Source organism: Helicoverpa zea, chromosome 10, assembly GCF_022581195.2.
Source record: "Helicoverpa zea isolate HzStark_Cry1AcR chromosome 10, ilHelZeax1.1, whole genome shotgun sequence".
Classification (NCBI taxonomy): Eukaryota; Metazoa; Arthropoda; class Insecta; order Lepidoptera; family Noctuidae; genus Helicoverpa; species Helicoverpa zea.
The window spans coordinates 9,203,043-9,221,606 of record NC_061461.1 but is presented as its reverse complement, the minus strand read 5'-3'; the positions used below and the strand labels follow the sequence as shown (position 1 = coordinate 9,221,606).

The window sequence follows — 18,564 nt, the reverse complement described above, 5'->3', positions numbered from 1 at the left end:
TAGATACTGTATAGTAAACTAACGAATGACTAAAAGTTAGGGATTAATTTTTGAGGGGGCGTGTTGGATTATATAAAGCAAAAACTAATACCCCTAACTTTCGATAACATTGTTCTTTGTTCTATCTGAACAATCTACTGTTTATTTAACTCTACACACACTGCGTCACGGGATCTTGTTAGACGGACGTATTGCTTCCAAGTACCATTTAAAGTATAGAATAAATATTTCAATATCAAATTAGTATATTATTTCTTTTAATCCCATACCTCCTATAGAAGCCAATCCCGGCCAATTAATTGGGTTAATGATGCTGATGGTTTATCTTTAAATATTTTTGTCAATATTTAACATATTTATAATGTCGCCTGTTTAATCTCTTTTTTATTGAAATTTATCAAAGTTTTGTTTTATTTCTAAACAATAACATTAATAAAATTTCAGTTTGCATCCTTATAATTGAAGTCCTTAACCGTTACAAAAACTTATTTTGGCGTAGATTAAACGTTATCCTTAATTACTGTATTATGCATTAAAGCCTGAAGAATATAAAACGTTACATAACAGAAGGTTGATACTCAGTACATTTAAGCAGATAGCTGTTAATTGTTTTGCAATTATCTGTGACACAGATGTTTACAATTACAGGGCAATCAACTTGCTCGTGTCATGTTCTTAAACTAATTATTGTTGTAAGTAGAGATCAATTTAGGGAGGTACTTTAAATGAGCCTAAGTAAGTACCTATTAGTGATTCAGGCCTCCGAAGATTGTTACCTCGGTCGGCCCTGGTAGGTACATAAAGGGCTTAGGAATAGGAAGGAACACGGTGGGTTTTGGTCAGTAAGAGTCTGACACCCCCGTACACTGCATCCACTGCGGAAGGGGTGTACGATTATTTGCCATAAAAAAAGCTCTCAAAAAAGGACTCAACAACTAGAGATTTAACATAATAATATAATTATATCAGAAAAATACAAAGTTTTTTCGCAAAACTGTGGCTAACTTTAACTTGGCGTTGTCTGTTGACGTCAATCATTGTTTAACTAGAAGATTATGTAGTGATGGAACATGCTTAAAAATTTTGCGGAAATAAAGATTTGCGTCATTGATAAATTTCCGAGAAGTGGTCGCAGGGGTTTTTATTCTTCCTATATTATTAAGAGGCCACACACACTGCAGATTAAACTGTTGTTTAATAGTTAGTTTATTTTGAAGGTAATCGTGAATCAGATCAAATTACTTATTCAACATAACTCTTTAGTCATCCTAATACAAGCCCAAAACCTGATTATTGTAATGTCAATATCATTCATGCCCGAATGATAAGCGACAAAAGTTTGCTACGTGCAAGGGCTCTAAAATGTAGGCAGGAAAAATAATCTAAGGAACCAAAAAAAAATTACTGCACGTAGGTACTGTAACCGTTGGTTAAGGAAGTACAAAATGCATTTCATTATTTTATCTTTAATTGGCATTGACATGTGCTGGTTCCTTTGCATTGTTATTAAATACACCTTATCATAGATACTTACGGTTCCTGAATAACATATACTTACCTACCTATCTAAATTAAAAGTTATCGAGTCTAATAACATAGCTCTCTTCATAAAACGTGATGGGTCAATCTTGATAAAAAGTGATTGAGGAAAAACCAAACAATACTTATAAATGTCTAGATTTGCGGTGTTAATGCTCGTAAAAACTTGATTTGAAGACTATCCATCAATTATATGTTGGAAAATCACGTGGAAAACGTGCTATATGAACACGAGACGAGTACGTTCAAGTCTGTATATCAACATAAGAAGCACTATTCATCATGGAGATTGTTTACAATCATTTAACAATGGTCTCGAACTTTTTATAACAATGCATCGCGTACCAACATTTTGGGATCATTGACTAAAATGCAAACACTCAAAATCTTCCTTTAACCCGCGGTTTGGGTAATAAAACTTCACCAATCATGAACATAAAGCTAGTGCACACCACCATCTTCTATACTTCTAAAACTAATTTAAAAAGATTAACCGGTTTACGGGGATAAACATGCACAAACATCAGCTGAACTTCGCAGAAGTGAAGCACATGACTGATATCGTAAAACTGCGTCGAGGTCACAACCCGATACTAATAACATTGCTAATTAACTGTTTGTAACACGCCTTCGTCATGACATTTTCCGCGTTTTGTAAAAAGGTATTCCCGCTAGCTGAATGAAGCTTTTTTATAAAGTTGTAATTTTAAAAATAAAAAAACGCTAGCTGATTCAAAACTTGAAATAAAGTTTACTGAAATTAACATATTAGTCATATTTTGTTTCGCCATTTCCACCTGAATAAATACCTTAAAAGTCCTTAAATATGTATGAAAGAAAAAACTTTTCTAGCGGTACAAAAGGAAGTCAAATTTTCTGCTGCAGTGGTGTGGAGAATACAAGTACCCTCCGAACTTGGGACTGGTCGCTTGGGACCGAAGGCATTCCACCTATGACGGGATAGCGGTCATGAAGGCTTCATATCGGAGTGAATGCAGTCTGTGCTGCCCGCCGCATGAGGACCCGGGTCCCCAAACCGGGAGAACTCGATGCGTGCGGTGAGGTAGATTCGAACAGCTCTACCCCAAACCACTGGTTCACTGAGCAGAAACGGACCCCTGCCTTAAGTCCTTGTAATCGCGTCCGTGTCCCAAACGCAATAAAAACTTCGCTTGCGCGATTCAGGACCTGAGCGCTTATTGGTCGTGTCATAAAATATAGGTAGGGAGGGGACCGGACGGTTGGTTTTTAAATTCTTTTGTGATACTTATACTGCGAAGCATAAATACCACATGTTTATTTTATTTTAATATTCAAAGCGAGTTTTAACATTAAATACGAGTAGTATAACAACATTTATAAGTATTCCTTATCATAAAGTTGTTAATAGCAAATCTTCGTATTGTTATTGTTGAATGAACTATTATGACGTCTGTTTCCGCTGTGTCAGTAGATATATCATTTGTTTATTACTGAATTGTGAACTGTCTGATAGTCTCAATGACGTAATCTTAACCGTTTATTTATCCAAACATTGGGGGCCAAAATAATATCTCAATCGTATTAATTATTACTTTTACATTAACACCTAATTTGGTAGGCAAAAATCTCAGGAAACCGGCAGACAGGATTTTTTTTCTGTAAGAAGGTGGAATCATGGTTCAAGTCAAGTCAGACCAAAAAGGTTTATAAAAACCAGTTTACCTTATTGAACATTTACATGATCATCACGACGGACAGATTAATGATGACATTTAAAATGTCTGGCCATTGTGTGATGACAATAGACATAATTGTATACAATGCATGGTAGGAGTTTGTATCGGAACTACGGTTCCGGCTGTTAAGGTCCCAGAATGACGGAAATAGTTCACATTACCTATGTTTTATAGTTCGGCCATTCAGAGAATGCGTTCCTGACACGTCGCGATTGAACTGACGACGTAACTTTGCAATGGCGTTGCAGTTACGATAAAAATATTTTTGCTGGTTGTTTACCGTTTTAACAATTGAGGAGCATTAAAACAACATTATTATATCAATAATCAATGAATGTTATTACGTCGTCAGTTCAATCGCGACGTGTCAGGAACGCATTCTCTGAATGGCCGAACTATAATCGTTGTTGTTGTATTAAAATAATCTATTCATTTATCGTTGTACGGTTGATCGGATGGGATATTATAGTGGACATATTATAGTATTTTTTTTGTTTGTAAGGTACCTGTAAGCTACATTGTTTTTTTTAGAAGTAGTTATAATACATGACATGTCCGTGTGATCCTCCATGTTTTCTTATTACTTCATTATTTACATTATTTATTGTTTTTTTATATTTTTTTATGTTAGTATATACAAACTTAGAAAAGTTGCAAAGTTGCGCGACAGTACTTTTGTGACCTGGAATCGAACCCATATACTCATACTTGAAACCGATGGTTGGTTCTTTACCCGCTAGGCCGCCAAAACTTCTTAAATGATTGCTTCAATTTATTTTAATAAGTCAAGTTCAGCGGCTCGGCTGACTAAATTATTCTAAACTAATTAAATTACATCGTAAAACCTAAACTCAGTTAATTTATAAATTATAGAGAATGGCATAGAAAATGCCTCACGAGTAATTATTTAACAATTTAGTACTTTACTGACCTCCTCTAACCGCCTTGGCCGATTTACCCACTTGCTGGAAAATCTTCAGATTATAATATGATTTTGATCCGAGGATCGCGATTAATCCAGTAAAAAAGTTGCGTGTTGTCAACGTTTATCGATAAAAGTATCAGTTACCAGTTCGTCTTGTAGCGTCCTTAATATAAGTAGGGTAGCCATATAATATGATTACGATGGACTGTATCGTTTTTTTTGTTCTTATTTTTTTTTTCTTCAATTTAACTGTTGAACTCGAAAAACTTTACAATTTCTATGTTTCCGCAAATCGTGTTTGAGATTAAACATAAAGATAGCAGATACAATCTGTCTTGTGAGTTACTTCCGTTTATTTCTCTCAGTTATTTTTAATTGTGACAGCTAATTTACCGTGCTGTCAAACACCAAGGTTATGCAGACCAGTTGCGGATTTTTTGCTAATAAAAGTTCAAATGTTTCTTTCTCGGGAATTCGTCTGGTGCAAGCTTGAGAGATGTTACATCATCCACGTGAGTCAGCGACAATCTGATGACGGATTTGTTTCTGGTTTCATTGCTGTCAGTATGGGGGACATTTGTATGCAAATGAGTTTGTAGTGTTCAATGGAAGGCGTGTCTTGTTGATGTCGTCGTCACGTGGTGGCTGTAGTAAGTGTGTGTACACACGTTTGGCATCATGTTGCGTGTTCTCGTTTCTTCATGGCTATTTGGAATTTCATCCGAGTGTTGTTGACATAAGACCGTGCTATTTTCGTTTGATAAAGAAGCTGAATGCGCATTTTTTCGATTTGAATATCCGCATTCATAAGCGTATTCGTTATCATTTTCGATTGCCTTGGCAATGCGACAACTTATTTACCTTCAAGTATTGGCCACCTATTTGTTTAATTTATTTTAACCGCATAACAATCTGCAGGGAAATCCAATCCGGTTGATGTAATTTAGTTATAATGTTACACGCTGCAGATACCTGGTACTTTGTGGAAGTGTTATTTTTTTTTTTTTCTTTTTTTTTTCACAAAAAAACATAAACAACTAAGAGACTTGGCAGTCAGCCTTCTTGTTAAGGCAACAGGCAACAAGTAGGAGGGTATGTATTGATGGCATATTTTAGAAATGGCTATTTAGGGCCCACTTTATTGCTTTGAGAGAAGTCCGGAGTTAAACTTTCTTTTCCACTCTGCAATAATGCAGATGACTTTTATGTTCAAAAAATCTAGTAGGCACCTGCCCAGAAATGCATCCTACCAAATATTGAAATATGGTGTTCTGTGTGATACTTAAAATAAGTTCTTACCTATGCATAAATTGGTTTTACCGAAGCTTTTAATCTACATTTAACATTTAAAATTTACCTAAGAACAACCAAGCTGACTCACTGTGTGAGACAGCTAAAGATTATCTTCGTGAGATTAGGACGGGGTTTCGTAAATCCGTTGGTGGAAAACCTAAGGGGCCTTACTACAAAAACTTTAAACCCTGTTTTACACTTGTCTAATAAAATTTTGGCTGCAAAATGAACCATATGTCAACGTCATAATTTGACATTTTTTTAGACAAGGCATAAACTGACGTTTAAAAGTTTTTGTGGTAAGACGGTAATAGTTTGTGACGCACGCAACATAATCTTACTGCAATTTTTGTACTTATGTACTTAATTATCAGTGCTGTAATATATGGAATTGTATCAAATTCGTTACATTGTATTGAAATAAAGCTAAGAAAATGTAATAAGCGGGAAGTGCTTTACTTTACTACACGTCAATGCCAATATGAACTATAAATAAAATGTTTTAAAACAACATAAAATACTGTCGGATAATTTTAACTAAAAGGTGTGGTCAGTTCGCATATATTATTGTTTCGGTAGCAAAACATTCGAGTACCGACCGGCTACTGACGTGATGACGATGAATGATTCAGACGAGCTGCTCAACGAACGTGACCTTGAGTAGGGTGACCATGCTTTGGTAAAAACGGAATCATTCCGATTTTTTTTATTATGTGATGATACTTCAATAATAAAATGGTGTATGTTAACAGTAATGGATACTAAATAAGTGTTATTACAATCGTCATTTAAAATTAGAATTGTAATTCGAAGTTGAGGTCATACAACTCATTGAATTGTTAAGGCATACCTAAGTTTTTTACACAACTTATCGCCAAATTAATCAGTTCTAGTAAGTTTCTGGAAGGTTTTACAGACTGTAACATTAGCAAGGCTTCGCCTAGGACAGCTGAAAGCCACGAAGTGCATTACAGTCGTTGTCATTGTTCCGTGTCGGGCAAGGTCGGCTGATGTAACACACGCGCGCGTTGCACCAGACGCGCCGGTCAACAACCTTGCGTCCGTACAGTCTATCGCAAATGGAAATTATGGTGAACATCGCGAATTTCAATGACTTTTACCGAAGTTTAGATATATTATGTAACTAGTTTTCTAGTTCATCTACGACTGTCGATCAGCAAAACTATTGTCATCTAAAGTATGTCCTGGTTTTGTCTGTCCAAAAATAAAAACCTACAGCTTTATGCTGGGAAAAAAATATTTATGACAATAACTTAAACAACTTTTCCAAGCAAAGTTCTCAATAGCTTTTACAAACAATAAAGAAGGAACTAAATTAAATTAGTAACCCTCCCGTTACTGTCACCTTGTATAAATTCACTCAACGTTAATAATTTTCGGAAGTAATATTTTTCCTGCAATATTGCAAAAATTAAGCTTCTCAGATCTACTGCGGAACTAAAAGTAGGAAGTGCGACAACATACGGAAAACCTAATGTAATCTTTATCTCCGTACTCATAAATTATGTTGTTATATATATGTTCAACAATCACTTATGATCAATCATGATAGGCACGTTTATTGTATAAATTATGTCTCGTGGGTTTTAATTTCCCTACCTATTAATAAATATCCTGTATTAGGCTTTATTACTGACAAATCGTTCATATGTCCTGTTGTTCTACGTAATATATTATCTACCGATAGCTATAATTGCCTAGGTGCTATATATCAATCAGATTAATAGTACCTAGTTCAAGTTCGAATTTAATTGCCGTGCAATATGTTTTGCTCAAACGACATGCAGTTGAATTCGTATTTAATATCCGTCATATGGGAGTATTTTCTTGGATGTTAGATGTTCAATTAGGTAGTTCAAGATTTGAATGTGGACTGAAATGTGATGCAGTTTACTTAACTAGTTTTGTTTCTTAATCAAACTGAAACTCAAAATCATTCATTTAAAAGCCATATGTAACGTTTGTTTCACATTTCGATATCCGAAAAATAATTGCTGCGTTTCGTGGTTCTTAAATAATTTACTGGGGTGTAAACTCTGAACCTATTAAAATAGGCATTCCTGAGCCTTCGAGGCCGTTTAATTAAAAGTGTTGAACTGCTGATGTAATGATTTAACCCGGTCCCACTACATGTGTGGGTCAATTGTCGTGATTGCTCCGTCGAACATTAGATTGATAGTAAACTTTACGACAGACGGCTCGTAGGTGGTTACGTTTTACAAACGGTTGTTATCCACAATGAATGGGGCACATTCATGTTGCTCATGAAAGGGTCACGTTGATTTGTCGGTCAGACTTCTGTGTACTGTTTTAAATGTTCAAGGTTAAATTAATTCTTAAATAAGCAGTAAGTGTTAACGTCGAACTAATTAGCTAAAATTTAAGATGACGCTTAATTAGTCTATTCAAGCAGCGTTACTTGTTGGTTACGTTACAAAAACAAAATCTGTTTTTTAGTTAGGTATGCCGAAGACCGAGCGAAGTGGAGGAGAAGTAGCAGGAAAGCGGACCCCAGGCCCGGAGGGGCAACCGGGACAACGCTAGGATGATGATGATGATGACTTGGGTAGTAAGTATTGTGTGCCTATGTCGAATGGTCACGACTATCGTTGTTGAAAAGTTAAATCTAAAGAAATCATTAGCCCCTAGGTCCAGAGAATTGATTTTCAGACCTTGAATAGATAACAGCAAATTAGAGTTAACTGTAGGGCGTTCACCAGATAAGTGTCATAAGGTTAAGCAACGTTTGTTTACTTCATTAACTTAAGGTCTAATCCTAATGACACACATGCGACGTACCAAATGATATCATGACACACATTTCATAGAGATATCATGCAGTCGTGAACATAAATAATTTTGTGAACCTTGTAACATTTTCATGAGAAGATTACCAATACCTATATTAGTTTTTTTTTATTTCATATAAATGCTATTAAAATAGGTACTCCATTCTACCTAACATGAGGCAAAAAAGGTTTGCTAGAACATTAGTCGGTCATGGGAAATGGGATTCAAATAAAACAAATGAAGCTCATTTATGGCTTGGATGGAATTAATTCAGTACCTAATGACAAGGAAAATAAAGTACCTAGTCATGTTTTTTTTTAGTTTAGTTCTCCTTATATCCCGGTTATGTACTCGTTAGGGCGCTCATTTAAATAATAACCAATTCATTTTCATGTTAATTTACACCTAAAAAATTTAAAATAGAACCATTTATACATTCGCGTGCAATTTTTTGTCATATGTTCGTTAGTTACAGTTGCTTGCACACATTACCACAATTATTTAGATTAAAATCATAATTTTCTACGCATATGTAACATACAAAGGCATCACATGGGCCTGTATTATATAACAGTAGGTATGATTATGGTAATTATTTTAGCCATGAACATAGTAATGACCCTTTTGGCCTTCAAAAGATTTATTATGTGTTTTAGCTATGTTCTATACGTAGGAACCGTATGGGTAAATCATGTAACAATGTTACTTTTATTTATTTTTTACTGTTTTAAAATTTAATCTTGGGTTGTTAGAAATAAAACGGCCAATCTCAGTCATCATTATCATTTAATGAATCTGTTATTTACAAAAGATTTCGGTGGACTTTGTCAACAATAAGCTTGTTTTGTTTGCAACTTGTACCTTCAGCGCAAGCGATGCGTGCGCTAGGATCTATTTATTCTTTTCGAAATTAACATTTTAACTGCTTATAGAAATTTCGAAGTCTTGCAGAACTCATATTGGACTTTTAAAGTAGCTCAAGTACACTTTCGAACATTGACTGGGGTTTTTTTGAGGAGAATATTGTCTGTATTCGAAAGTCTGACTGCTACGTTAACAATACTAGTGATTTGCCTTTTGGCACGAAACAAACACACGATCTCATAGAACGAGAATATGCCTAAGACAGTATCTCTACAAGAAAAACGCAAACGCGTTTTTACTACACACAGTTAAAATGCTAAACATATCAAATACATCGACTGAGCTGTTTACTTACATAGAATGACAAATAAAACTATTTATATTATCAATTTTATCATTTAATAACTCATAATTTAATGCATGCGCTCAATCAAAACAAAACCAAATAAACAGAACCACAAATACAACTATTTTGTAAACAGCTCGTTAACATTTCAAATGAAAATATATAAACAATACTTTGAGCCAATACTGAATAATGTAATTAAATAATATTAAACATTCACAATGAATGACCATGTAATATGTGCTTCTCTGTGCTTCCATTCAAAGTTAATACATAAAAATTGCCTCTAAAAATAATCATGAGATATTACAAATTCATGATTGTCTTCGGTCGTAGAAATTAGATCAAAATATTATATCATAGTCAACATGATTTTCATTAGGATCATTACGACCAACAATAAACTCTTCGGGTATATCGATACACCAGTTAGCTTCCCTCGACTCCTAAATAATTTTTAATCTTAAAAACATAATAACACTTTTGGTTTTTACATAAAGCTATATAACAACAGTAACATTAATTCATATTTTTCTGAATATTCCTTAATACGTTCTATACACTTTGTAACGTCATATTATCAGATTACATTAAACCTTATAAAAGAAACTTCATTAAAATTATCATTTACTTATAGGCATACAATACAGGTTGTTAAAAAAGAAATATTTTCAATATTTTTCATGTTTATCACATAATACCTTCTCCTAACAGCTAATTGCCTTCCACGTTCCTAATGATAAAGTATATCTAATGCTTAAAGCTAAATTATGCAGTTTACTGACAGAAAAATATCTATGACAAAATATATATCGTATAGTTCAGATATATACACACTAATGTGGCAAGTACATAAAGCCTATGTTTGACACCTAACAGTCAAGTGGCTTTGCATATTAAATGCGTACAATTGACTGCGTTACGTTCACTCACGTCTATGTAAACTCACTTAAGATTAGCGTATTTACACAAGTAGTTGTTCGACACAATGGCACTATAAGAGTTCTATACAATGTCAAAGATTGGAAGTGAGAATAGTCACTGTGATTCGCATTGTACTTGAATGCCTAAAAAGTGCTTCATCAAGATTGCTAAGTGTACGCAAATGACGCTTAAAATCTGTTTCAAATATCTCTCTCGTCAGAGTCGTATAGAAAAAAGCCAAGCTCGAAAAGTTTCAACATTATCTAGCAAGTTTAAAGGCAAAATGCTACACAAACACGATTTACACACAAATATATAATAGTAGGGTTTAATCGTATAAATTGATAGTCCCTTTCCCAAAATATCTCCACTGCCGTATTTTGAACTGTATTTAATATATCTATGACAGCCTTCTGTCTTCAGTTCATTTATCATAGTTCGCAGAAAGTCTTACATTTAAGCCGTTTATCAATCTGAACGGGACAAACAATTTGCTTCACTAAGTACCCGATGTCCTAACTGCAACATATATTTACAAGTGTGCTTATTATTTACATTGTTATAACTGTAAAACATCTGATTTAACTTCTGTTAATGATAACATGAATGAATTTAGACCTTTTGAGATAAATCTTATTGTCCATTTCGAAAGAGAAATCAACCCGACATGCGTTTGTATAGAAGTTGAAAATAGTGTCTACGTTTCTATGTATCTCTCTATATGTTCTAAGTACTTAACAGCCTATAAGTACAAATTTTATTGCTAATGACGATTATGGACATTTTAGTTTCTGATCACAAAAACTTTAGTGTTTGAGTATTAGTTAACACATGAATGTTTTAACGCTTGTCGACGCTAGCACCACGACGCATATGGCACGTTGGAATATAGAACCTTACATCCCTTCTATTAGTTTCGAAATGCAAAGCGAATATACACATTAAACGCTTTATTGCTTGCCGTCAATTCCAGTTATTTATTTATTAATGTCATTAACTTATGGTAACTTCGTATAATAAATCTTCGTGTCGAAGTTTTTTTTGTTGTATTATATATTTTTTCTTTGACAAATTGAATTATTTTCTAAAACTTATTATTTAATAGCACTGTACATTACTGTCAGAAAATAATTCAATTCGTTGTTTCCCTTTATCAGAGTATCGTACACATTACGAGAATTAATAAATACCTAGTGGATTTCAAGAAACCTTTATCACAGCGTCTCCAATGTATTGAGATCGTAGAATTTGTTTAATTATTGGAGAATAAAAAGGGTTCGTGAAATCTAATTGTATATAAAATCGCCTATATTTCGTTATAAACGCCCAATATTGTTTGGAGGTAGAATTCGTCGTCGGCGTTATCGGAGTGTAAAATGTGTGTTTCAACGGTTTGACGGAATCAAACCGACGTACAAGTGAACTCGTCAGATCTTTGTTAGCGGCAAAAACATCATAAATTAAGTACCAACGTACTCGTCAATCACTTTTAAAGGAAGACAGTAATTAATAAAACGTTATAGAAAGAATTGAGCAGAATAGTTAAAAAAAAAATCAAATTGAAGAAAAAACAACTTTACCGCTCACTCGATAAGCCGACTCAACTTCGTATTTGTTTATCTTATGATATAAACTTTAATAGGTCTACGCAATGGTAGAATTTAAAACCGTTATAAATGATCAACCTTCTTTATATCCTTGATAACAAAGCACAAATAAGTTGGAGATTATCGCTTTTGTTTTAGAGTCAGGAAATGTTTTTGGAAAATCATTTCATGTTTTTATTAAAATAAGAATTGTTGCCTTCACGCTATGGTTGTTATGCAACTTACACAAACGACCAAAAATAATCAGGGATATAAATAGTTGACCATTCGTGTTTTCAAATTAGCAGATTTTGCCGCGAACATTCTAACGCACATTGCCAGCAGTTTGAAAGCGTATTTTAGACCCTACTTACGGCAAATTCTTCACACAAAATCTCCTAATACAAAAACTCTCAAAACGGCTCAATCTTAAACCACAACATAGTAACGTAACGTAACATTATCATAACATTCGTAGTAGCGTAAAATACGCGCCTAAAGTACGTATTCGCGTAAAGTACGTGCCTAGAGTACGCTTTCTCTCTGCGGCTGCTGGTCAGGCGAGGGCGGGTCGGAGGGCGAGGCGGCGGTGCGGGTGATGGCGGGCGGCCGCTGCGTGAGGGAACCGGCTCCCATGGTGATGGGAGTGTCATCCTCGTCTTCCTCGTCACCTTCTTCCAAGTCCTCGTCTATGGGGGTGAGGATGTCGAGGGGTTGTTGGACTTCTTCTTGTTTTCTGGAATAGGTGGTGAATGATTAGTTTTACTGCTCGCCTCGCACCTGCATTAAAAGCGTCTCGCAGAGAAAACACGTGACAAAGAAGTGTGACGGATATAGGCCCAAATGCATGTACCATCCTATAATTATTAAGCAAAAACCATTAGAATACTGTCAAAAAAAAAATATGATCAAAACATTAACTTTTACCAGGCCTCTGTCACTCTCGGTACTTGCGCGCGATAAATGCCTACCGCTCGCTGCGTTACCGGCAGCCCCACGCGGCTCAGGGCGCACGACAGCCGCTCGCGACGCGCGCGTTTTATGTTTATTATTTTTATTTGTGAACATGACGACCTCTGGCCAGTTATGTGCTGTGCTTGGTTGCAGATCAAGTAAAAGAAAAAATATAAAGCTTACGTTTTTCCATTTACCTATAGATGTAGACAGGTCAGTTATTGTTAATTTTTTATTTGGTTTTTAAAATTATCTAATAAACTGAAGAACTATTTTGATTTGTGTAGGTGTATATGTGATTATTGTAGGAAAATATAAAGGTTTCCTATTATATATGTATAGGCATTTAGAAATATTTTATACCTATGTATGAATATACATAGGTTTCTATTTTTTAAAGTAAAAATACTTCTTTGTCATTTTAAAAATAAGCAACTTACTTTAGATACTTAAATTATAGATACTTATACCTTACACTTATACATGCAATGATTACCGAGTTTTGTAGCTAAAAACATTTTGAGTATAAGTAGGTGTAGTTCTCGTCCAACTAAATGGTGGCTTGGAACATTGCATATATCGCTGCGCAGAAACCAATTTTGGGTACCTAAGTAGGTATGTATCAGCGGTCAGTGGTGTTGTGCCAGGGGTAATAGGTAAGTATAGGATACTTGCGTGTTCTGTGCTCGAAAAGTAGTTGGGCACCTCCATTGATTTGGGGAGTCAGTTACAAATAAGCGTAACTTTGCTTCCCTATTTAATTGTAAGAGGCAACCCTACGCTCGCTGTCGGCACGGTCGCGGTCACTGAACTGTGCGCTATCGCATTGAAATAACAATCGAGCGCTGGAGCTTTTAAGGTTCATTTTCTAACGCAGCTATGAATTTGTAGGTAGTTGGGGAACTTGTAGGTGCTTATAACAGTAGGTATGCACTTTTTTGTATGGAGTGATTTATCTGTTACGTAGTAACTATTATATAATCTGTGCTTTTACTACCAATATTGACCATGACTTAGTTGAAGATTACGATTAAATATTCTATCTAATTTACATTTACAATGAAGAATAAAACCTTACCTGTGGAACCAAGGGACAGCAAATGACGTCAGAGTACGTTATATATAAGTCATCTTCATCTTACCTCAGATAAATTATTTGGTGCATATTTTATTATTATTATAAAAGCCGAAAATCGATCTCAGTGGCGTGCACTTGGAGAGGCCTATGTCCAGCAGTGGACTTCGATAGGCTGATGATGATGATGATGATTAAATTATGCTATTAAAAATCCTTACCTGCGGAACAAAGGCGCAGCAAATGACGTCAGAGTGCTAGCTAAGAAGAACGCAGCGGCCATATAGAAGGAAGCATCATAGTTTTTGGTGGCGTCGTACACGGCCCCGGCGAGAGGAGACCCGATCATGGCGGCGGCGCCACGGAATAGGATCAGAAGACCGAAGGCGTTGGTCAACTTGTCCAGACCTAGTAGGTCTACTAGAATGATCGATGTTAGGGAAATGTAGCCGGCTGGAAAGAGAAAATGGTGTATTGAATTTTATTATAATACATATAAGGTTACACCATATTAATTAGGTTCTGTTTCGTACCTATGTTTTACTACCAATAAATGACTTTCATTTCGTCGTTATCATGTTGTATATTACAAGCAACATGTGTTTCTTACCAAAGATTCATTAGGGGACAGTGTGATCTTATATTAGGCTATAAAAATTCATCACTTAATTAAAATAAGGAAATAAGACAAACAGATAAAAGAAACATGTATGAATTTATAATTTTGTATGAGACTGGAATACTTACAAATAGCGATTCCAAAAGCGATGGCGATAGCAACGTATGTAGCGTATGTGGTACAGAAGGGAGTCAATCCAACTGATATCTGAAACATAAATATTAATATCATAGTATTATACTCGTTTAAAAATGTACCTATGAGAATCTACCAAAAAAATGACATTTTCAGCACATTTTTTCATGATTTTATCAACTAATATTTTACATTATAAGATGTTTAATACTTATAGAACAAAATGCAAAGGCAGAGGTAAAATAAATTTGTAAGTTTATGACGTAGGAAGTAATCTCTAGATCCGCTGAACAGATTGTGAAAATTCTTTAGCTAAAATAAGTAAATCACGTTATTTAAATAATGAATTTTGCTTCATGTATTTAAATAAAATACAAATCCTCCGAGCCTTTTCCCAATCATGTTGGGGTCGGCTTCCAGTCTAACCGGATTCAGCTGAGTACCAGTGCTTTACAAGAAGCGACTGCCTATCTGACCTCCTCAACCCAGTTACCCGGGCAACCCGATACCCCTTGGTTAGACTGGTGTCGAGACTTACTGGCTTCTGACTACCCGTAACGACTGCCAAGTATGTTCAATGACAGTCGGGACCTACAGTTTAACGTGCCATCCGAAACACAGTCCATGGTGTCTAAGATATACTTAGAAAGCACATACAAACTTAGAAAAGTTGCATTGGTACTTGCCTGACCTGGGATCGAACCCGCGCCCTCATACTTGAGAGGTTGGTCCTTTACCCACTAGGCCACCACGACTTTTAAATAAAATACAAAAAGAAATAAATTTAGAGAGTATTTGTGAATGTCATAGGGTATACAATCTGTGTAACGGAAATAGTTCTTTCGGCACGCGGGCGAAAGCACGGGAATCAACTGGTTTTAAATACTAGTCTATGTGTTACTGTTAATCTATACGGTGTATGTATATCTTACCGTAGCAATAACAAGGCAGACATTGTTGAGCAGCAGCGAGTCCATCCAGGGGAAGTCGGCCACCCAGCCGCACGCGATACGCCCGAACGTGTTCGTGATGCCGATGATCGACAGCAGGAACGACGCCTGGGACGGCTCTACGCCCTGGAATAGTGGAAAAACTTATTTTATTAAATATATTAACTTGGTTATTTACAATGCTTATCAACAACTATCCTCATCATCATCATCATCATCAGCCTATAGCAGTCCACTGCTGGACATAGGCCAACTATCCTACTATATATAAAAATAAAAAGCGTAAAAATATTCGTCAACATCGCTGTCGACTGGGAGCGTGCCCAAGAGGCTGGCAGCATTACCTCGTTGGATCGCCATGCTGGTCCTTTGTCCGAGGTAATAGCCAGCTCTTTGGTCTTAACTTATTTTAATTATAACTTCCAAGTGATATGGACACACTGGGCGGTGAAATAATACTGTAAAAGTATTTTGAGTCTTGTATTATTGATACATTATATTATCATACTTTCTCTAACAATACCAACAGGCACAGTATAATTGAGTCGGTAGGTATCTAATTGATTAATCCGATCAGTTATAATCTTTTCCTTAATGATTTAGTTGGATAAACCAGAATAAGAAATATTTTTGTTTTATGACTTGTTGGTACATTCCAAGAAGCCTATTCATTCTAAAGCATGGTGAAAGAGACCTAAGCTACTCCTGAATTCCAGTATCTTACAAATTCATAGACTCAATAGAGAAACAGTACAATAATAACTACACAACATGCCAACAGAAACGTTTGCTGCGTACAACAAAACGCCTTCATAAATAAGACAAGTAACGCATTTGGCACGCTTACTACTTATAATTGTGCATAGAACACATTATTAAGAGTAGGTCATCATAGTTGAGATGGATACAAGACTATTTTATTATATTAAATTTAGGTATGTAATTATGATGTTAATAAATTATTACACGTGGTGATTTGTGGGTGTGGGCTTTATACGTCACTTGTCACTTGTCACTTGACTGATATCAAATGATTAGGATGGTATGACAGAATAAATTGTGCTATTGATTGGTATATTTTTTTGTTCATTTAGATATTGTATAACGGGGTGGAAATAAACCTGTTTTCTTAGTACACATTTAAAAACAAAACACGTGTTTTTAAATAAATACAAACATGTGACCTAACCACATGCTAGCGCCAACACAGTAATTATATCAGGATTTGTTAATGAACTACAAAAATATCTTGTTCTCAGGCAAACTAAAACTAACACTTTTTGCCGATGTAACTAGCGCCACTGGGAATGTAACAAAACTTTTGAAGCCCTTTTCGCGACAAACATGAGTATTATTTTAACAAAACAGTTCTTTTTTTTCAAATAATATATATATATATAAATAAATAATAATATAAATAAATAAATATTCCTATCTTAGCACATGGAGCAACTGCTTATATGACCTCCGGGTACTTTGACAATCTTCAAAGAAAGTCAGCGATCCCCAGTGGAACCCACTGAACCCAACTCTGCCGGGGCTGCGGGATTGTTCGCAATAGTTACAACGCCTCTGGTACATAAAGGGCATAAGCAGGAACATGGTACGTATTAGTCAGTAAGAATCTGACACTCCCTCACGTTGCACCCACAGCGGATCATTTGATGATTTCCCATAAAACCAAAATTAAAAATTAATAGAGGTACTTACACTAAGCCTAGCCGCATCGACGATATACACGAAAGGCACGTATAACCCAGCCATGCCGAATATATTGGAGACGCCGATCAGCATGAAGGCCGGGTCGCGGAGTAGGCTCACGTCTAACATAGACGAGAGGGCTGACTTGAAGGACTCGGGGAGCGATAGGCAGGGGCAGAGGTCGTATTCTGAAATATATAAATTCGGTGGTTAAATAGGGTATAAAAAAGTAGATAGATAGATAGAATATTCTTCATTGTACACTAATAACAAACAAGTAGTAAAAGAGTACAATAGGCGGTCTTATCACTAAAAGCGATCTCTTCCAGACAACCTTTGTAGGTATAAAAACTTTAGTTTTATTGGTAAAAGTAAAAGGCTTTGAAAGTTGAACTTGCTTATGCGCATACTCTGGTTTCAGGTTACAAAAATCGAGCGACTTTTTCTTAAAGTAGATGTTTTCAATTTGGGAAGTACTTCATAACCAGCTGATTTCAATGTAGTATGTAAATATTTTTATCGGAGAATTAATTTATCAATTTATACAAAAAAAAACTATAAATGTAAGGGGAAACTTATTTTCGTCTATAGATATTGGTTCAGCAGTTTTATCTTAAAGGTTTAACCAACAACAGCCTTGTGCATTTAGAACATCTTTTACGATCTCTTTACATTGCTAAATAAATAGCAACACTTACGTTCTTGTCTCTCCAAATCACCAGTCTGTCTACTCTGTGGTAAACTAAGCACAGAGTTCCTATATCCTTGCAGAGACTTCTGACTCTGGTACTGAGGCAGGTTGAGCACTGAACCGGAGTAGAATATGTCTTTACGAGACATCGGGCGAACCATGCGGGATGGTTCCCTAGGACCCGACACTGAGAGCTTAGAGTTGTACATCATGCTTTCTGTGTCACCCTGAAAAAGATAATTGGAATAGAATTAAATGTAAGTTTATTTAATTAGACAGTCATTTCAAAAACTAGATGGACATTGTGAACTTAATAATGGTTCTGTAAATGTGTTCAGGGGGGTTTTCCATGATAACAGGAGTTTGGCAAAATGATTGAACGATGAGCACATACTTGCCACGTGGGCCTTTGATTCGAATAAATTACATTCTA

The 18,564-nt window shown here is 35.5% G+C and overlaps 2 protein-coding genes across 9 annotated transcripts in view; both read right to left on the bottom strand.

Annotated features, from left to right (window-relative positions):
* Positions 1-4,313, bottom strand: part of LOC124634167 (monocarboxylate transporter 3) — a 52,697-nt gene extending 48,384 nt beyond the window's left edge. Inside the window, exon 1 of the mRNA XM_047169593.1 lies at positions 4,189-4,313. The gene's annotated coding sequence lies outside the window, so the exon portion shown is untranslated. The remainder of the gene's footprint in view (positions 1-4,188) is intronic.
* A 4,740-nt stretch (positions 4,314-9,053) lies between these two features.
* The window catches only part of LOC124634104 (monocarboxylate transporter 3), a 43,218-nt gene continuing 33,707 nt past the window's right edge, over positions 9,054-18,564 (bottom strand). For all 8 annotated transcript variants that reach the window (XM_047169519.1, XM_047169520.1, XM_047169523.1 and 5 more), the window contains exons 9-14: positions 18,139-18,358; positions 17,450-17,628; positions 15,722-15,865; positions 14,783-14,861; positions 14,257-14,488; positions 9,054-12,742 (exon numbers count right to left, since the gene is read on the bottom strand). In XM_047169519.1, coding sequence (XP_047025475.1) covers positions 12,532-12,742; positions 14,257-14,488; positions 14,783-14,861; positions 15,722-15,865; positions 17,450-17,628; positions 18,139-18,358 — 1,065 coding nt within the window. In that variant the 3' untranslated portion in view covers positions 9,054-12,531. The remainder of the gene's footprint in view (positions 12,743-14,256; positions 14,489-14,782; positions 14,862-15,721; positions 15,866-17,449; positions 17,629-18,138; positions 18,359-18,564) is intronic.